This window comes from Cupressus sempervirens, chromosome 3 (assembly GCF_028749045.1).
Source record: "Cupressus sempervirens isolate cs-2001-9-10 chromosome 3, ASM2874904v1, whole genome shotgun sequence".
NCBI classification, from domain to species: domain Eukaryota; kingdom Viridiplantae; phylum Streptophyta; class Pinopsida; order Cupressales; family Cupressaceae; genus Cupressus; species Cupressus sempervirens.
The window spans coordinates 887,157,457-887,180,060 of NC_143120.1; the positions used below are offsets into that span (position 1 = coordinate 887,157,457).

The 22,604-nt window shown below is 35.7% G+C and overlaps 1 protein-coding gene across 9 annotated transcripts in view; it reads right to left on the reverse strand.

Moving 5' to 3' along the window:
* LOC149569641 (uncharacterized) overlaps positions 1–21,823 on the reverse strand; it is an 85,865-nt gene extending 64,042 nt beyond the window's left edge. The window contains exons 1-6 of one of the 9 annotated variants that reach the window (XM_089822362.1): positions 21,611–21,823; positions 20,814–20,882; positions 20,636–20,699; positions 20,187–20,420; positions 17,754–20,092; positions 17,471–17,633 (exon numbers count right to left, since the gene is read on the reverse strand). In XM_089822362.1, the coding sequence (XP_089678488.1) occupies positions 17,471–17,633; positions 17,754–19,933 (2,343 nt within the window). In that variant the 5' untranslated portion in view covers positions 19,934–20,092; positions 20,187–20,420; positions 20,636–20,699; positions 20,814–20,882; positions 21,611–21,823. Of the gene's footprint in view, positions 1–17,470; positions 17,634–17,753; positions 20,540–20,631; positions 20,700–20,813; positions 20,883–21,240 lie in introns of all 9 variants that reach the window. The other 8 variants (XM_089822361.1, XM_089822358.1, XM_089822359.1 and 5 more) reach the window with 8 other exon arrangements.
* Between the last annotated feature and the right edge of the window lie 781 nt (positions 21,824–22,604).

The window sequence follows — 22,604 nt, forward strand, 5'->3', positions numbered from 1 at the left end:
GAATCTAGTCAGCCAAGGATTACTTATCCTCCTCGTCCTCTAGTTGCACCTTTCAACACAACTCCTATTATGGAAATGCCAAATACCCCACAGGAACCCCAATTGTATACAGCAAAGGAGCTTGAAGAAGAGAAAAACTAAATTATGGTCAATGCATGTGGAATTGGGTGTTCAATATGAAAACAAGAAAAGAGATACAATAATGAATCTAATAGACAAGGCAGGTTGGCCTGCTTTTTATTTACTGTTGTCAAAATTAATAGATATATGGAATGTGCTGACAAATAATGAGGCAGTTTTGAGGCCAATTGTGAACAAATGGATTAGTAGGGACAGTGACGTTACTATTTTATGCTACTCAACTAGTTTTTCTTGTGAACCAATAGAGAAAACATTTAATATGACTAATGGCCTTTCTGATTTTGACAATAAGAGAAATGTACTACAAAGGAGAATTAGTAATTATCTTTTAAAATACCTTGGTAGAAGTTTTGGGGTTTTTCCTCGTGCACTCAAGGCTGTAGATAATCTAAAGGATAAAGAAGAATGGACTCAAGAGTTAGATGAATTGATATTCATCAGACTAAATAAGGTCATAAATGATAAAGATCACATATGGTTTGCCAAGACAGTTGAGGAAGTTGTGCAGGTGCAGATTTTCTTTGATTCTTTCAAGAAAGAGTTTGCTGAGATACTGAAATTAGGAGAAGGTATATTGAAGAAACAGCAAGAGGTATTGAGTTTCAATTGGCCCGATGATGCACTTTTCAACAAGTGGATGACAGAATTCGCTCAGACAAATCAGTTGCTATCTGAAGAGGCTGAAGAAGATGTGGACCCGGATGAATCACAAATAACTGATGTGCCAAGAGAAAGAAAAGAAGAGCAATTAACTGAAAAAAAAGACATCGCTATGCAAACTGGTGACCTGACAAAAGAACAACCAGTTGTAACTGTGGATATGACAGTTCAATCTGATGACCTGGAGGGAGAGCGACGAGTTAATCAATTTTCAAATATCTGAACCTAATACATCATGTGCCAATCAGATGGTCCCACAGTTAGAAGGGCAACAAATACAAATTGACCAATCATCAAATGAAGCCTCTCAACAGCAAAAGGTTACAACAGAAATGGTCCCACCACAAGAAGATCATTAACAAAGAAATTATGTTGTAAAGTGCAAGCGAACACAAAGTTTTTGTCTTCTAATGACAATGACAGTTTTGGCCCCTTTTGTAAAATCCTTTTGTAAGGACAATTGTCCTTTTCCTCTATGTTGGTAGCTTGTTGCATCTCATGCTATATAAATGAGATCCCAAGGCTAGAGGAGAGGTCTGAATTCTGTAGAATTTTAGTATGATGCTATTGTTGCATTCAGTCTAGTAGTCTTTGTGCCAAATTTTTGTGATGTATTCATTCTTGCAAATCTGAGAAATCATTGAGCATTGAAGGATGCAGTTGTCTAGTTTTGAGTTATTCTGAGTTATACCAGTATATGTATCATTTTCATGGAAAATACAAGGAAAGTTCTACAATCTCTATGTCTCTAAATTTTGTCTTTATTCTTGTATGTTGGTTATGTTGAAATTGAATGAGCAAGGTTCATACAATTTAATGCAACTAGGATAGGTTGTATATCAATTTGTTGTTGCTTTTAATTCAAGGAATTAAGTAAATGTTTCAATAAATTGATAGGATTTCCAGTCATATAAGAGAGATATTCATAAGAATGGGATTTAGGGTTAACTGCTGATAAAAATTGATTGTAAGGCAATTGATTAGGTCAAAGTTTTACTAGGTAGACTCTATGTAGCAATGGATAAGGCACTGATCATCAATTCAGATGCATACTGAAGAACTCATATGGTTGCACAAAGCATAATTTTAAAATCAAATCAATCTTTACTTTGTTGTATGAAGAGTTTAATTGTTGGTCAGCACTTGTTTGCAATAAATCTCTGTATTATAGTTAGTTGTTGTAACTAAGAATTATTTGTAAAACCAAGAAGAATTGTGACCAATATCTGCTATAAGGGATAAGTACGACGAAAGAATATCAACAAGTGAGTGACGTGTGAAGAAAATATCAAATATCCAATTATTTCATCCCTGAGGTGCATCCACCCTGTTCCTGCAAAGCCAAAAGAGTAGAGAATCCTTGAGATGTTGAAGTTGGTCCAGATCTAAAGAAATTCATGCTGAACATAGGAAGTAGCTAACCCTTAAGCTTGTTTTTGCCTTCTAAACCCTTGTGTCAGGTTTCTTATAGCCTGGTAGTTTTAAAACAACAACAGATCCTACTATGTAGAATCGGTTGATCGGTTCCTTAATGTCTTTAACTAATCCAAGGCATGATATTTGTTATGCAATAAATACACTGAGTGAATTTATAGGCAGATTCATCTTGCAGCAACCAAACATATTCTGAGATATGGAGTAAAATTTTCACCAAATGTTGAGTTGATCCTACAAGACTTACCTGATTCAGATTGGGTAGGGTGTGTGCCTAACAAGATGAGTACTTCAAGTGATTGTTTCAGCTCGGGTTCAATGAAGGTTTCCTAGTGCAGCAGGAAACGAACTTGTGTGGCTCAAAGCGCTGCAGAAGTAAAGTATGTTGCCGCTTGTATGGTTGCAAAAGTAGTGGTATGGCTTTGCAAATTACTTGCTGGTTTATTTAGATAGCTTATTGAACCTACTATGATTATGTGATAATCAAAGTTGTGTGAAGCTTTCAGTTAATCCATTTTTTCATGACAGGGCAAAACATATAGAAATTAAATACCATTATTTGAGGGATATGATTCAGAGAAAGGTTATTGAGCTCAAGTACATTTCTACAGAAGAGCATGTTGCAGACATTCTCACCAAGTCACTTCCAAGCATAAAGTTTTGCTACTTTCAAGATAAGCTTGGTACTGTGGAGAATGATGTTCTTGTTGAGAAAGAGTCTTCGATCTAGTGATTAATTTCTTGTTAATGAGTTCTTCTTTGCAAGAGAAGTTCAAGGTGAAATCTCTTGTTCCACCCTCTGCGAGTAGGCATGTGGTAGTGCATTCTTCTCTAGGAGATGTTTGAGGTGAAAGCCCTCGTTCCACCCTCTACGAGTAGGTATGGTGGATCCACCTCTGCGAGTGGGCATAGTGGAAACGCACTCTTCTCTAGGAGAAGTCTGAGGTTAGATACCTTGTTCCACCCTCTACAAGTAGGCCTAGTGGAAGTCATATGTGTGACCCCATGACTTTGTTGTTTTTTTTTTATTCACCCTCTCGAAGTAACCACAGTGAATATTGATATGTTGAGATACCAATGTTTTATTGAGAAAATCTATGATAAAAAATTTATGTTGACCTTTTCTTTGGTTGCAACTATTATGGTAGATCAATGTTGTTGTTGTTGTATTAACAAAGGAGATTAAAGCTCCTTATATAGATCTACAATATTGAAGTTTCTAAAAGAAACAATCATGAACAAAAGACGAAAATAGAAACTACCAAATAAACTAAAGACTAACTAAGATGACATTAAATAAACATTATAATATTCTGATAACCTCCCTTACTGGTCATTGTCAAATTGTTGTCTTTTGGTTGAAATTCTCCAAATCATTCTATTGTTGCTAAGACCCTCCCTGCATCTGAAGAATGTTAATGACCAAGAAGTCATCCAAATAAACGAAACAAAAAAGGTACCCCCTTCTTCAGAATGCTATGCAATAAGAGACAAGAGCTTGTCACTAACTCTGCCACAAACCCTCCAAAAATCAGCAAAACCTCTGACCAGAAATCATCACAAAACATCCAACCCTGATGTTGGATAAAAGAGTTTCCCTTTCCTGAAGATAAAGACAAACATTGAGAACTAGCACGATTTTGACGAAACATCGACAAACCCTCTAAACTTTGCAAATCAGCATGATGCCCCAAAACAAACTACAAAATGTCAATGGCCAAGAAGCCATCCAAAAAAACGAAATAGAAAAGGGTGCACACTTCTTCAAAATGCTTTGCAACAAGAAACAAGAGCCTATCACTGACTTTGCCACAAACCCTCCAAGAACCAGCAAAGCATCTGACCAAAAATCATCACAAAACATCCAATCTCATGTTGGATAACAGAGTTGCTCTTCCCTAGAGATAGAGACAAACACTGAGAGCAACTAGCACAATTTTGATGAAAAAAATGGCAGACCCTCCAAACTTTGTAGATGAGCATGATGCCCTAAAACAAACTACAAAAAGCCACAACTTTTTATGAGACAAATTGAAAAAACCATACACGATTTTTGAGGTGAAAATCGATCAAAACCAAAGAATAGAACCCGAGACACGAATCAAAGAATACAAAGCTTTGTTTTTAGGAAAATAGTAAAACCCAGCATATATTCTTGAGGAAAAAATTATAAACCCACCCAAAAAAATTGAAGAAAAAAGAAATCCCATGCAACTTTGCAAATTACAAAATCAAAAATTTGTTAGGGAAAAAATTATGAAAACCCATCAAATAATTTATTTTCAAATTATGAAAACACATCAAATAATTTTTTTTTTTTAAATTATGAAAACCCATCTAAAAAGTCTTCATGTGGCAAAACATGAGACTTCGCATGGTAAAACAACACATGCAAGTACATGCAACCTTCAAAAATAGAGACTTTTGCCCAAATCAAGAAATCGCACAATCAAAACCTTCAACTAGGCCTGTGATTTTCGGCAAAAACCTTTGAAGACAAACCACAAATTTAATAAAATACCTCTTACAATTTTTATTTCAAAAAATCGAAAAAAACATATTTCTAGCAAAAAAATTCGCCAAATTTTATAAAATCCCATCAACCTACTTTTATACCATGTTATGCTAAATCAATGTTGTTGCAATTGTATTAACAAAGGAGATATAAGCTCCTTATATAGATTTACAAATACAACATTTCTACAAAAAATAATCGTGAACTAAAAGACGGAAATAGAAACTACCTAATAAGCTAAAGAGTAACTAAGATAATCATTAAAGAAACATTACAATATTCTAATAGAAGCTATGTGCATCTGACAACAAGACATAATGAAGATCTTTATCTTGCTAAGAGAGAGTGTTAAGGTAAGTGGCCGCAATACAGACCTTCACTCAGTATTCCCTGTTTGTGCTCATGGATTCTTTAAGGCAGACTCAGATGCAGTCATATTTGTTATGTGCATTCATGATCACTGCTCGTGTGTCTTCATACTCTAGTCATTTTCGTGTGTTCTTGGCTCCTATTCTTATGATATCTTGATCAACTAATTGTTTCTCCTTTCTAAACGGAAACTATTATTCTGAATTAATTGTGTTATTCTGGTATCTTTTTGGGTGGTTGTATTTTCCACATCTTCATCTTCTAATGTTCCTGGCTGCCACTGTTCGTGTTCCTCTTGCCATGTTGTCTATGACTCAAACCTTCTCCGTGGCACCGCATGTAGAGAAGAAGTACAATATATTAATATTAATATTGAATAAATGATGTCATTAAAATCCTTCATTCATTCATGACCTTTGTCATTTGTGTTTAATCTTGGATAAGTGTATTCTTCATCTTCCAGAAAATTTTCTCTTTGTTTGTATATTTATTTGGTATGGTTCTTTTCTATTAATAGTCGAGAATACATAGCGTGGACACTACAGTTTTGTTTTGGAGAATATATAAAAGTCTCAGACAGCATCAGTCATACATTTGATTATTCAGGTTGCTGAAAAGTATTAGTATTATTTACACTGTTGCATATATGTTCAGATTATGGAGCTGAAGGTACTGTGAGGATAATTGGCTTATTTGCGTATTGAGAATAAAAACTCTGATTATATATGTTTCACAAGTATTGAAGGTCCATCATCAAGGGTGGAGATTTTGTAATTTGTTTGAGATCTCAATAAAAGAACTATTTTTGGTGGGCTGGGGTGTTTCCCTCGCTGAGGATGGTTTTTCCCAGGATAATTGCATTGTGTAGTGTGTTTATCTTGCACTTAATTTTTTTTATGTATTTCTTGTCCTTCTGGTTCAAAATTTAACAAAAACCACATAACCAACCCAAAAACACGTGGACAACATCCCCTAGGTGTCCTCAATCTGCACATTTTTAAATTTTTTCCAGAAATCTAGCTAAGATCTGGGGATGGTATTGTCTGGTACCACAGACATTTGGTCATCCCCAAGACAATCAATGACATCTAGGATATACCTCACTGTCCCCGAGACAAACAGACGAACCCGACCAAGCACCCATTACAAAAGAAAAAAACTGAATATAGAAAAAAAGACATTTTCTTTATGAAAATTGAAAGTGATTTTTTTAAACTGTACACAACAGTAGAATGAGCAGGTCAGCAATAAAATTAACCAGAGTGTGACTACCATCAATAGAAAGAACGCATACAACTATAGAATAAGAGTATAGAAATATAACTATTTTCCAACAATGAGCGAACATGCAACTGCTTAATGCAGAATGAACACAAGTATAACTGCATAGAGCTGTATAATTAAAGCATAGTCCCATGCAGAAAGTGAGAAAACTGTAGAAGAATAGTACATAGTTGCAAAATAAGAGAATATAAATGTAACCATTTTTGGCCTTTCCTGTGGAAGGAAAGCATATAGTCGTAAAAAATAAAAGAATATAGCCATAACCATTTTTTGTTGAAGGAAAGGCAAATGACTGCACAAGATTCTTTAATGATGACGTGCAAATAGTTTGGTGTGATCACTAATTATTTAATATTCATTAATAATGTTTTGACAATAAATTCTAAATGCATATTGAGTCTTGACAATGAATCATGATTCCTAAACATAAATATTATATGTTAAGATTCTATAATGTATCTATGCATGCTTTATCCATGTTTACATATGAACATTTCAAATTGCCGTAGTTTATATTTTTCTTATATTTATATAGTCATCCTCTTTGTCGTCCCTAAAACTGGCAAAAAAAATTGACATCACATAAATTCAAGGTAACCTTGAAAAAAAGCCTGTTCTCTAACTTGTTCTACTTGTGGATGAAAAGGAGAAAAATATTCAGATGAGTAGAGTGCATTTTCTCACATTTGTGATAAAGAGTTTCAAGACAGCAAAGCGAGTGCGGTCTAATTTATTGGGTGTTATAGGTCATGGAGTTAAAATGTGTCCAAAACTAAAAGTAAATGAGGAGTTAGAGTACCATAGATTGTACATTTAAGCAAAAATGGGAGCTGAAGGTATGACAATGTGCTTCTTTTGCAAGTGCACAATCATTTATACACGTGACATCCACAGTTGGTAGTAGTACTAGTGAAGTTCCCACAAGAGGAAAGAGGAAGATAAGAGGTAGTGAGAAGCCTAGGTCAATGGAAACTATGTTTAATGTACACACACGAGATGCTAGAAAGTTTTCCATTGGCAAATTCCTTTTATGCTCATGCCATCCCATTTCATGTGGCTCAATCTTCTTCAAACAAATGAACAAAGATGTAACCACTATTGGTTCCCCATTCTTGCCCCTTGGAGATCATAAGCTGTGCACTACACTCCTAGACAAAGAGTATTCCAGGGTTAATGTGCTAAGGGAGGATATGAGGCAAACTTGGATGAGGACAGGTTGCTATATCGTGAAGGGTGGGTGGACTGATATTAGCCATCAGCCATTCCTCACTATCATAGTCACATGCCATATTGATTATTATTTTCTCACACCCATGGATTGTTTGGGGAAGGATAAGGATGCAAAATTTCAATTCAGAATTTTGAGAGATGCCATAAAAAAGGTTGGGCCTCAAATGTTGTGCAAGTGATCACCAATTCAGCACATGTGTGCAAGTTGACTGGTTTGATCATGGAGGATCCTCACAAGCACATATTACAACCTCATGTCGTGTTCATGCATTGAAAGACGTGGGGAAAATAGATTAGGTGAAGCAGGTGATGATACAAGCTAGAGAAATTCAAATGTGCACTTGCAACCACCCCACCTCGCTTGCTCTCTTCAAGGCATTTTCAAAGGAGTTACTCAAAAATGTTGACACAAGGTATGCTACTTCATCTTGATAAAATGGATACTTGAGGAGCATGAGCCTCTACAATTGATGATGGTGAATTCAGTGGACTAAATGGCCTGGTTCACACTCTACTCAAAAAAATCCCATCAAACAAAAGATCCTTAATGATGATTGGTGGTCCCTTGTAAGGTAAGGCATTCTTGATTTTATTTAAAATTAAATATTAGAATGCTTATTTTCAAATTAAATTTCTGGTTTTAATATTTTAATTTTATTGTCATGTGTTCCAATTTTCGAAGTTTTTAACATGTAAGTTAACTTGTCAATTGATTTCTTTGAACCTATTGCTCTTTCATTTCACCTAATGTAGATGTCATTGGATATGTTGATATAGACTCTCCTAGTCTTGGAGAGATACATGAGACACTAGCAACATGCTTGGAAAGATGAAGCAAACAATTTTGGCTAAGGATACTGTAAGCAAAATGGTCAAAATTCCCCTCGGGATTCGTGACAAGGGACTAACCGCCTCCTGTGGATTTTATAAGTCTAGTGGTTGTATCGGGCATTGATAGGTCAATCTTTTGGTACAAACAGAACTACACTTGTAACAAGTGGTATCAAAGCTTGGTCACAAGTTTGAATTCACTCGAGTAACGTTGAGGGGGAGATTGTTGGCAAAACCGTCAGCACTCCCCTCGAGATTCATGACAAGGGACTAAACGCCTCCTATGAATTCTATAAGTCTAGTAGTTGTATCGGGCATTGACAGGTCAATCTTTGGGTACAACAACAACTATACTTGTAATAGATACTACTTTGGAATTATATGAGCAACACACTCAACCCATTGTGATATGGAGGTGAAACACAATGAACACTCCACTCATATGGCAGCCTTTGCTCTAAATCCCAAATGGCATGCACGAAGGGATAGAAGGGTGCCTTGCATGACACTGAAGGGGCTTTAGATAGGCTAACGCAAGCCTTTAATAAGAAATGTTACAAAATAAGTCTTCAATATTTCACACACAATTCTTGACTTTGCAAATCTACATGGTCTAACATTCAGCAAACCATGAGCGAAGTTGGATAGAACTATATTAACTCAAACAAACCCTATTGGATGGTAGGCATGGCATGGGACAAACCACAATTGAACATTATTGTCACTAGCTTCCTTGCACAGGTTGCCAATTCCTTTGCTACAAAGAGGAATTGTTCCTCGTATGGCCTTATCCACTCTATCAGCAGAAATAGACTTGCCTCTAGGCAAGTGGAGAAGCTAGAGTTTGTGCATATGATCTTCGACTTTAGGATGGTCAAACTCTAGAGTATGATAGACTCTAGCTTTATCACCAAATATTGATTCCAAAGATGTGGCCCAAATTTATGAGGGGAGACCACAAGGATCAGTTGGGATTCCGTTGAATAAGGTGGACCATCACAATGACAATGACTTGAGAGGACTCTAATTTGATGCAATGTTGGGAGAAGCAAATCAAGGGCTACAATGTACTTTGCTCTTTGAATTTTCATATCATACTAGAAAGTGAGATTATATGGAAGCACTATAGCCTTTCAGCATTTTGTTCTAACTTATATTTTATTTTTTAATATCACATGCACATTAACAATGAACTATGAGTTCTAACTTTGCATGCATATGAGCATTAACAATCAATTTTAAACACAAATGTCATATGTTTAGATTCTATAATGTATATATGCATGCTTCATCCATATTTTCATATGAACGTTTAAAATTTTCCTATATATTTTATATAGTCAACCCTTTGCTGTCCGCTGGCTGTACCCAAAAATGGCTAATGTGTCCCCCCATCACAAACTCGAGGCAACATAGAAAAATACAAGATTTATAATCATAAATGGTGTTTATTCATTTGCAACTTCACTTTTTTGTTCACTGCTCTATATCCCAATGATGCATCCCCTATGTTACATCATTGACTTGAAATCAATAAAATTCGGAGAAAATGGCATACAACTTGAAGGTTTGTGTGGTCTCAAAAGCTTTGATTTGGAATTGGTGGCAAGGATCTGCCCCTCATTCCTGCCTTGTATTGCCACAAGGAGTGCATTAGGGATACTGCCCCTACACCCTATGCATATATGCATTTTTCATCCATGTTTTCATATGAACATTTAAAGTTTTCCTATATATTTTAAAGTGTCCCTATATATTATACAGTCACCCTTTTTCTGTCTACTGGCCATATCCGAAAATGGCTAAAAAAATTAGGGATGGCAATGTGTCCCCCCAGCCCAAACTCAAGGTAACATAGAAAATATAAGCTCTGTATATAAATGATGTTTCCTCATTTGCAGCTTCACTTTTTTGTTCAACCCTCTATATCCCAACGATGCATCCCCTATATTACATCGTTAACTTGAAATCAATAAAATTCGGAGAAAATGGCATACAACTTGAAGTTTTGTGTGGTCTCGAGGGCTTTGATTTGGAATTGGTGGTAAAGATCCCTCCCTCAACCCTGCCTTGTATCGCCACAAGGAGTGCATTAGGGACGCTGCCCCTACACCCCATTTACAACTTCATGTGGTCAATCAAGAAGAATAAGTTTAACTCTTGATGATTGGGAATTTTCGTATCATACTAGGAAGTGAAACTATATGGCAGCACTATAGCCTTTCAGCATTTTGTTATAACTTGTATGTTAATTTTTAATATCACATGAACATTGACAATGAATTACAAGTTCTAATCTTGCATGCATATGAGCATTAACAATCAATTTTAAACACAAATGTCATATGTTTAGATTCTATAATGTATATATGCATGCTTCATCCATGTTTTCATATAAGTGTTTAAATTTTCCTATATATTTTAAATTCTCCATATATTTTATATAGTCACCCCTTTGTTGTCCACTAGCCGTACCCAAAAATGGCTCAAAAAATTGGGGACAAAGAAATGCGTCCCCCCACCCCAAGCTCAAGGTAACATAGAAAAATACAAGCTTTATTAAAATATATGTTCTTTCTTCATTTGCAACTATACTTTTTCGTTCAACCCTCTACATCCCAATGATGCATCCCCTATGTTACATCACTAACATGAAATCAATAAAATTCAGAGACAATGGCATACAACTTGAAGGGTAGTGTGGTCTCAAAGGCTTTGATTTGGAATTGGTGGCGAGGATCTGCCCCTCAACCCTGTTAAAGTTTGTAGCTGCGATAGAGATCTTTATCTTTCGAAATCTGGACGCTATTACCGTTATTATCATCTTCAACTGAAAAGGTCACTTAAGTTTAATTTGTAATATAAATGTAAATGATATGTGTCATTTACATGCATTGAGGCATGAATATTCGAAGAGTTATAATTTATTATAGGAGTTATGGGAATCTCAAGAGACCTTCGGTTATAATGTGAAGAGTCTCTCTTATTGTTATATATTCGCTTCAAGCAAAGGATATTGTACACTTGAATTCTATTATCAATAAGATGATTTTTTTGTTATCAGGATATTTCTAGTGTTCTTTGTTTCAGTTTTGTCTCTTTTATTGCTGGTTATCTTCATGGATTTCTGGGCTCTAGTTTTAACATGGTATCAAAGCCTAGTTAGATATCAGCTTATAAGAAGGTTTTCTTGTTTAGATTGTTTGTATATGATGTTGCTTATGTTCTTTGATTTTTCTATGGTGTCATTTCATTATGGAAAATGTTTGCAGAATGATCAAGTACTAAGTAGAATGTGTGTTTCAGACATCTATTTGTTCCCAGTCTGAGGTAGTTTGAAAGAAACTCCCTAACCATCATGATGTAACCATCAGGCCCTCTTTTCGGCATATAGTATCAATGGACTCTGGTTAGTAGGGTTGATCGTATTTATGAATACTCTTATGAAAAGATAATGATTAGGGAGTACAATTTTTTTTATCGCAAGAAGGGGGGTTGTATCAATTCACAGGATTAATATTATTCCTGTATCGTGCAACTTTCGACATGAGGTCTTTCATTGTCTTTAAGAAAGGTGGTTTGGATATTTTTCATAACCAACGTCTTCTCTGTTTGATCGTGCTTCCATATTTTTTTTACTTTTGACACGTTGGCTCTATCTTTTCGTTTGTTTTGAGACTCCATATGTCATGCTGATATATGTAACACCTATGTTTGCTTTTATTTTTATTTTTTATGTCTTGACAATGTTCATGTGTCTATTGTCCTGTGTAACAGCATAGCATTTATGTTCCTAATTTCATGTGTTTGGATTCCGACATCAATCAATTTAAATCCCAATTTATTTTTTCCTGTTTGGATTTTGATATCAAGCGATTTAAGTAAATAAGTCAATGGAGACATTGAGCACAAATACGTGTGTTCGTATAGAAATAGAAAAAAAGAAAGAATAATATATGTAATGGGCAGTCGGTTACCCTTCTCTTTCATTCTCCAAATAACAGACAGGTTTCACGCTTGGATTTGCACTGGTGCAGAGCAAATTGTGGCTGATCGTACAAGCCAATGGGACCAGTCTGCCTCAAAGTATCTAGCAGATGCACAAAAGCGTCTTACTCACCAGCAGCAAGGCTCAATATATTCTTTCAAGCCCACTGGGAATGGTGGCATGAGGTTATCATGGACATTAAAGAAGGAAAAGAACGAGTTTGAATCTGCTATCTATGCAAAGATTGAAGAATATGGCGTCTTGGATCATGGGCAGTGGTGCTTGTAGAAGATTCTTATTATCCTATGAAAGGTGAATGCCTATGCCAGTTTTGACAGAAACTACTCATGTCAACAGCGAAACATATGGAATCAAGAGATAAGTTTTTGTCTCAAGTTAAAAATTGATTTCTAATTTATGTGCTAGTTGTCATTGAGAATAGTTTATGTCAGTCTGATTGTTTTTAGGATGAAACAATAAAAAGAAAATTTTCTTTGCATCCAGAGGGTAATGTTTTGGCTTGAGAGGGAGATTGTTTTTAATGATCAAAATAATTTTGAATTAAGTTGATCTAATCTCTCTTAGCTGTAGGATCTTTTAACTTCAGAGGGAGGCTTCATAATTAAGAGGGAGTGTTCATGGAATCCCAATCATTCTCATAGATGCTTGTAATGCTTATGGTATTTGAAAAATTTGAGACTTAAATGGAACTAAGTCTTGTTTTTATATATATTTCTATTCTTGTGTGAACAAATACGATTGTAAGATCAGCTATGATAACTCTTTCACTATGTGATAGTGAACATCATGTTGAGAGAGTCCATAATGTCATCACGTTGAGAGATTCCGTGATGGGAGTTGGATGTCATGTTGAGAGATTCCATGACAATTCATGTTGAGAGAGTCTATGATTAAAGGCTTAGCTGTGAGTCTTACAAATCTGTCATGTTGAGTAATTTCATGTTGAGTGATTCCATGAATATGAGCAATTGTTATAGGTTTTCATGTTGAGTGATTCCATGAGTATGAATCATTATTACAAGTTTTCACGTTGAGTAACTCCATGAATTATATTTTGAATTCGTATGATCAGAATTTATCATTGACATTTTTTTGTTGCAGTTTTGTGTGACTGTTCAACTAAAGATCTCTCTCTTGCTAAGAGGGAGTGTTAAAGTTTGTAGCTGTGATAGAGATCTTTATCTTTTGAAATCTGGACGTTATTACCGTTATTATCATCTTCAACTGAAAAGGTCACTTAAGTTTAATTTGCAATATTAAATGTAAATGACGTGTCATTCACATGCATTGAGGCATGAATATTCGAAGAGTTATAATTTATTATAGGAGTTATGGGAATCTCAAGAGACCTTTGGTTATAATGTGAAGAGTCTCTCCTATTGTTATATATTCGCTTCAAGCAAAAGATATTGTACACTTGAATACTATTATCAATAAGATGATTTTTTTGTTGTGTGGCTGGGTTTTTCCCTTCATTCTAGAAGGGTTTTCCTAAGATATTTCTGGTGTTCTTTGTTTCAGTTTTGTCTCTTTTATTGCTGGTTATCTTCATGGATTTCTGGGCTCTAGTTTTAACAAACCCTAACTTGTATCGCCAAAAGGAGGGCATTAGGGATACTGCCCCTACACCCCACTTACAACTTCATGTGGTCAATCAAGAAGAATAAGCTACTCTTAATGATTGGAAATTTGGAGAGTTGGTGGTCATGCATACTGCCTTGCAACTTTCAAAATTGGTAGATACCAAAGTATCATCGGACTCCAGCTGCATGTTAGAATGCTGATCTAAAGATGTCACATAAGTTGATAAGGAGGAGCACAGAAAGGATTGGTTTGAGTTCCATAGAATGAAATTGCCTCTCATGGCGCCGGTGATTCAAACATGGAATTCAATTTTAAAGCAGAGTTCATAAATTTTGATTAGGGGAAGTGGCATATTTTCTATGTTTTTGTCATTTTATAGTTGAAACTTACAGCTTAAAGGCATTTTGTTGTACTACACATTGACAATCTTAGTAATTCTATTTCGTTAATTTATTTGCGACTTGTGAAATCTCAGCTCAGCTCTAGTATTATCAAGTAAGGCTCTATATAATATATATGATGAATGCCTTATATCATCCCATCCCCTGAAAATAGAAATCTCAAAAAACTATCCTAGAAACACATGACCTTATTCCTTGACATCCCCATCCCAAAAACTTGGTGTAACAAAGATTAATATCTAGTTAGCATTTATGCACTATGCAATTGCTTGTGTAATGCAATATAATCAGCAACATGGATATACCATGACACTCAAGGTCCGTTTGATTACTGGAAATGTAGAATGCTGGAATTCTGCAATACTGGAAATTGTAAATCCAGAAAATAGTTTTTGGAATATGGCTGGACCCTTTTGGTTCACCTGGAAAATGAGTGGGAACATGCATTTTCTGCGTATGGTTTCTAAAATTGAAATTGGAATTCGTTGTGAAAAAACCTTGTTGTGAATCCGCTTTAACAACAATTGAAATAAATTATCAGATCTAATGCATCGAAAAACACCATAACCTACTAAAAAAATGGCCCATCAATGCTTCCTCACAATTACTCAAACCCCTTCCAAATCCAATACGCATAAACAGAATTAACCACATGGAATTGCTATATTTCCATGAAACCCTGTGGTCATGCTTAATTTTGTATTATGTGAAACCCTACAGATGAATAATACATGCCTGGCCACCGTGAGGAGATGCCTTAAAGCGCACGGTGAAATAGCCGGCAGATGCAAAATCGGAGTTACAAAAGGAGTGTTGGAAAGGAAACTAAATGCACAAGTCCGCAGGGATGTTATCAGCTGGAGGTACTGTCTTGGTAGAAGATTTATGTTTAGAAGGCACAGCAACAAAATTGCCTTCTGATAATAGGGTAAATACAGGCAAATACTCAAGCTGCTCTTCACAAAAACTGCGAAAAAAAATTGGGCAGATGCATAACAAGGTAACACGGGCAACCAGACCTGCTTGTTTTATAAATTTTGATTTATGAACAAGTGGAATTGGAATTGGTTTTCCAATTCCACCTTTCGAGAGGGAAGATTGATATGCTCATTTTGGGCAAAAATAATAATTCGCATATCCCAATTCCATTTTTATTTTTTGCAAACAAATAGCAAATTTGGGAATTCCAGTATTTGCATTTCCCAATTCCACCTCAATTACAGCAACCAAACAAGCCCTCATAAAATAAACTACCATTTGAGTTGCTCTCTATATCTCTATGCTATTAAAATTCCTTTAAATTTAAATTTTACTATCAGTGGGTTTTTCTCTTTCTTTTTCTTTTTTCTGTTTTTTTTAATATCTAATTTCTTCCTAATTATTTTCCCGAATTTCTGAACAACTCGTATACTTTTCGTTTGCCATTTTGTCCAAAAGAATTTTGCTGCTATTAGAGCACTTCAACGAAATGGAATGTACTCTCCAAAGTAAAAGTTTATTTTTTTAAATACACAAACATAAATCTTTAAAAAAACAGATCATACAATTTTTTATGCAAAAACTAACATCCTTTGGGATTAGTATTTTTAGTAAATCAAAAAACTCTTTCAAGTTGCCCATTAAAGGTTGCACTCTTGAAGAACCCATAGTAACACCAGGCCACCCAAAATGCAAAAAGAGATGGCGTTTTACAAATTTCAGAGTATTCTGTGCTTCCAATATACAGTGACATACCAACAGTGGCACATCTGCCAATTAGCACTTCAGCTTCCTCCTTTAAAGGGCACTGCTTACCCAAAATTTCCCTCAAAAACAGTATATAATCCATCACAACAATTGAATAAAGTTATGAAGGGAAATAATGTTACTGTTACATATACATTTATGTGCACATATCAATATGCCACAAAGGTTGGCCTTCATAAATGGTTACAACAAGCTTGGAAGCCTAAGAACTTTCCATTTAAATATGTCTAATTGTTTATCTAGTGTTTCACATCTACAAGATATGTTACACATTTGGCAAGGGGAATTGTCATATTGAATAGGCCGAAGTTTGTACCAAATGCATTTAAGAATTTTTCACACAAGAGCTCATGAGGGAGCAGAGGAGAGCAAAACCGTGGGAAGTCACTTATGCTGCTATTATAAGCCTTATGTTTTTGGAAGAACCATAAATGAACTCAAAAGCAATTTGGATGCTGAATTTCATACAAAAATACTTCCTCCCAGCCCACTCATCTCTTGCCCTGTCTGAATGTTAGACTGCCAGGAAAAAGTTAATCACTTTTCTTCAAGCATTTAATCAATATGAACACCATGTGACTTAATATAGAATGTATAATATTATTTGTGTTGTAAAAGTCTCAACTTTATTTATGATTTTTCATAGTCAACAAAATACTTTCATATTATACACATGAACACCATGTGACTTAATAAAAAGCTTATCATATTATTGGTGTTGTAAGAAGTCTCAACTTCATTAATGATTTTTCATAGTCCACAAAATACTTTCATATTTATACTCATATTTAATGCATTTTAGTTCCTGTGTTCCAAAAAATGGTTTGCTTAAATAACTTAATGCAATACAGTACCGTATTCCCTTGCTTAACATTTTTTCCTTGTACCAAATCACACTTCCCCAATTTTATAACTATATTAAAAACGTGTTATCTAGAGCCATGGTATTAAACCTACTAAAACTGTATTAAGAAAGATTAATATAAAAGAGCCAGTCTTATCATAAATAATAATTTTGGTGTTAATATCTGCAAAGGGAAATACTTTGTACTTGTACATATATACAAGCATAGACTTATTGAAATAAGTGTTTGAAGTCTTAGGCCAAAACCAAGCTAAGTAACCCACTGCAAATAATTGGCATTGAAAGCAAGTAAAACAATGAAAGCAACTTTATAATATGAGTAAGAAAATCCTTATCCAATCATAGCAATTCAGATATATGTTCCATCTTGAAGATAGTTTACAAAGGCAATGGATTTATACCTGGCTGTCTTCATTAATAAGGCACTGCAGGCAACGTTGCACAACATGATTGCCATTCAGATCCTTTATCAGAGTCACAACACCAGGTTTAAGAGATGATATAACCATGGAAACCTGTTCTGTAGTCTTAAGTGTCTCAATCAACTTCTGTACAGCCCGAGTCCTGGATCACCGTTCACAAAATAGACAAGTCGACATTGAGTGAAACAAAATATATTAAGATATTATTTTTTTGCTTGGAACAAAAATCAACTCAAAAGTGTTTTCAAGAGAGGAAACTCACCCGTGCATATTGAGTGATATATTCACAAGCTCTCCTTGATTACTGGTTATTGCATGAAGTATTTGCATTCTTTGATCTTCGTTGCACACTTCCAAAAGTTTTTGAACAAGATAATTCCCAAAAGGATCTGTCATAAGCTCAATTATGTGACCAATGATTTCAATAAAAATCTTCTGCACATCTTCTGCATTTCCCTCATCAAACTTCCTTTGAAGGAATCGACAGCCATGTTGATCTCTGGCTATAACATATATTCGACCTTCTACCTCTTCTAAGGAAGTGTACTTAGATTGTTGCTGCTGCTGTTGTTGAGAACCAGCTAATGTCCTAGTCATAAGTTCACACTCTATATCCTCAGGTGAAAGCTCTCTAGAATGCCCTTGATTATCTAACTGAAAAGACCCAGAACACAATGCAGATGTCTGATGCCCATCAGACACTGATCTTCCACTGCTGTTACCATTGCTTGGGGAATCTTTCCTCCCACCTGGTGGACACAGATTAATGGTTCTGACAGCACTTACTCCTCGGGATCGAGTTCTGGTCAAAATCTTTTCAGGGAAGACTGACTTATCCTCTCCATTAAAACTCGAAACTCCTGATGGATCCTTGTTTAAAATTGAACCAGATGCAAGGTTTCTCCCAGTAGCTACTGTTTGTGCCTGATCATGAGAAAAGGGGCAACTTTCTCCTCTACTACAGAACCCTTGAGCATGGTAGCGACACACATTTCCAGTCTGCAAAGGAGAGTCTGCTAAATTGATAGCTGGTGTACCTGCAATTCCAGGAATCAAATGGCCATTCCAATCTCCTTCAACAGAAGACAAACCTTGCTGTTGGTATTTGTAAAAGGGCTGTTCAAGTTGGGAAACCACCATAGAAGGCTGCATGCCTTGTTGCCTGAAGCTCCGGTCTAAGGAACCACCCACAATACCAGCACCTGGTTGATTAGGCATGCCATTGATTGCTTGCGCATGAACTTGTTGCAGCAACAAGTACTGCTGATGCACTCTCCTGTATCTCTCCTCCTCCACATGCTGCCATGTCAAATGCATTCTATTTAATTGTGGCTGAAGTGTGGCTATAGGAGGCCCACATTGTTGGGGTTGCAGATATGTTGCAATCTGGGAATCCATGTAGTATTGTTGTTGCAAACCAGAAATTGGAGAAATCATTTCTGCCCCTGCCATAGATGCATTTGGCAGAACATGAAACCCCTGCATTTCAGGCACTGCAGGGGTTGCTGCAGAATATAATGGATATGGTCGCTGTATATCATATGATTCTATACACGAATCATCTGATGGCCAACCCAAAAGATTCCTAGGATTGTTTGCACCATTAACATTGGAAGTGAAACCCTTTTTCATTGCTGTGTTTGACATATCATCTGCTGTGGCTTGGAAATATGCAGCCACATTTCTATATTGAGAAGGATACTTAGCACCATACATATTTGAGAAAGATGCATTTGATGGAGAAGCCATGGGATTCAAGGGACCAATGCCACTGAATTGACCTGAAACTGATGCACCTCCTACATCAAAGTGGGAGTAAATTTTGGGAGAGCATCTCGTCTCCTGCCCATTTGCCAAAGGAGGTCCACAGAATCTTCCATCTGCAGGCTTTCCAGATACCTGTGCACTGTGACTCAACACCATATCCTCTTTAAAGTTCAGCTTTACGAATGCACTTGTCAGAGACTGATCATCAGAAAACACTTGCTTGGTTGGCAAGGTGATGCCATTGAGATGAACAGGAGTATTAGATTGCAATTGTTCTTTCTCAGTATTGGATTCTTGATGTATTTTAACTTGCATTTTAGTTTGCTGCTGCTCTGCTTGAATTTGTGAAGAACTTCCACAACCAGGACCATCAAAGGTCAAGCCACCATAAAAAACAGGAAAGCAACTGGATGCTGCTCTTGGGGAAATGGAGATATCGTTGCCTTTAGGTGATGCAGAGATATTCTTTACTCCCTGGTAACCCTGATAAAAAGTATCATAGGCTTCTGGGGTAGATGAATTCCTTATATTTTGCTGAGGTGAAATGCCTTCTCCTTTGGGAGATTCATCAGCTCTCTGAACCTCCTCGAGATGTGAAGGACCAGACGTTGCACTAGGAATTTCCTCCAAAAGCATTTCAAATTCTTCGTCGTCATGTTCAATTCCACCTTTCATATCGAGCTACAAAGATCAATTTCAAATAGCAGTGATGAAGCCAGCTCTACAAGCTATCAAGCTCCAGATGCCAAACCATAGATATTGTTACAAGTGCATTTTCAAGCACTTCAGGACCTCAAGTTTGGCAATTTGATTGAACTACCTAACCCCGGCATGCTAACCAATAAAAGACACAAGGGATTTCCACATCATAATCGGCATACTGAATTACAATTCAATTGAATAAATTGCAGCTCCAAGAAAAATTTACCTAGAGTAAGCTACTAGAAAACATCCCTTATGTCAGCCAAGCAATTTAATAGTCAGTCGCAATCAGCATTTAACTTGAATCACTCTCAGTGAAGCAACAAAGAAGCAGATGCCCAAAATCCCCATAATCAATAACTAGCAACTGTTTTCTTTTAAATCATCCCTTTGAGCCAGCTCTCAGTACCATTAGGTCATCTCTAAGAAGACGTTGGAAGTGGACTCCGTGATAGAACACCTTGACAAGTTAAGAATAATAACACAGGAAAATTTCTGGTCAATATCAATAGAAGAAGATCCAAGATCCAACTTTCCGAATGGAACAACAATGTTGGCACTGGACTATATATTGGAGCTCTGTGAAAAGACAAAAACAAAGAATATGGAGGAAATACTAATCAAAATCAACCGACAAGAAACTTCAGCAAGAAACATTACACTCTTCGCACCAACCCAAAATCCATGGAGTAGAGAAACAAGCTTTCTTTTGTTCAAGATAAATAAACTTTGCAGCAACCTACCACACCCACACTTAAACATTCACCGTATATCGGATAAAAAGTAAAAGCACTTAATACCAACTTGCCAACTGCAAGTAACCAATTATACAATCAAGAATCTCAACACACACCTATTAATTTCCCACGGTCTAGCTTCGCCTTCAATCTTTCATCATCCTAATAACGACCCCGTATTAACCCTACACGAAAAATCAGTTAGCATAAATTCTACAAAAACTACAATTGCAAAACCACTGAGATTGGATGATCAGAATGTAGATGCTGCAACTGACTAATAAACTAACTTTAAATTATAAAAACAAAATGAGTAATTGAAAATTACATTTCAAGAATTCAGCTCTCAACCAAACTGAACTCCTAAAACCCCGATAGAAACCAAAACCCCTAAACCTCACTACTTACAATAAAGAACAAATATCAACACCCATAACCAGAATTGACAGAATTTAACCATGGATATGAAGCCCTAAAACAATCTAGGAACCTTGATCCAGCAGATGAACTTGACGACATTGCATGACGTGGGAGAGAGCTTACCATGAGCGAAAACCGAAACTAGAAAACCCCAAATCCTTTCTTATATTATTATGCTAACCCCCATTAATATAACCTGAAAATTGGTATCAGAAAAGCACGCCTAGCTTCACATTTAACCATGATATATAAACGGTGCGAATCAAATGTGAAGGGCAGATGCTGGAAACTATGTGGAGCGGAGGAGGAGGAAGCGTGGAGAAGAAGCAGCTGCAGCTGCAGCTTCCATGATCTTGAAGTGTCTCTTAACGATGCAGAAGTTTCATTAAACTACTTCAAAACCCAATTGCCCAATGTATTTGCTGTATTTATAGAAAATTTATATACATACATTGTGTATAAAGATTTTCTTACTGACAGGGAAAACACTCACCAAGCATGTCTGCCATTGTCTTTTTTTATATAGTCTTGGGGCTGTTCGTGTGGGTTTTTTCAACCTGTAAACTAATATGAATGTTTGATTGTTGAGTTTTTTAATTTCCGTTTTGTTTTTTCCGTTTTTTCTCCTGTAGACTATTTCGGCAAAAATAGGGAAATTTGGAGTGGTCGTTCCACCTAAGAAATGGGTGCTTCAACTTGAGCTCTTGAAATAATGAGGGCCGTTTGGTTTTATATAATGGGATGGATTTATTTCATATGAAAATTTAAGCTGATTTTTATTTTATTTTTTAATAATTAATAAGTTAATATTAATAATATATTTTATTTGTAATAAATACATAAATTAGCAAGTTAAATGATTGTGCTTTGAGGAACATTGTAATAAAATTATTAAGATAGAAAAGTCTTTTCGTGTTAATATTATATGTATATATTTAAAGCTTTATTTTTAAGATATTTTAAAAGAGAATTAATATATATATATTAATAAATAAAATGGGGAAGTAAAGAAATTTATGAGAATGGATACTAGATATGGAAGTGACTATAAGCAAATAGTAATAATATATTAATCAGACTTAGTTGTTGATTATTGTGGAGAAGTCATAATTTGGGTCTCTTAGTGTTTGTTTGTTGTTCTATAAGGAAATCTTATTCTAATAAACAACTTTATTACAAGTCATTTGTGTTCTCAACTTATTGTTTGTCAACTTTTTGGTGATGAAGATCGTGTGGTCTTGAAAGAGAGGTCGCAAATTCAAAACTCATTAGGGGGTAAGATATGTATACATCGTTTGTAGCATGGTTAGGTGTCTCTCGTAAGCATTATAAAGCAGTCTCGTATTATTTTCATTGTATATAGACCTAGAAATATATCATTGGTATTGTGAACCATAAAAACTCCTTTATTTTTTCTTTCCTTTTTATCATAGAGGTATGTTCGTGTAAAGTTTCTTTATAAAGCCTATGTGAGACCCAACTCTAAA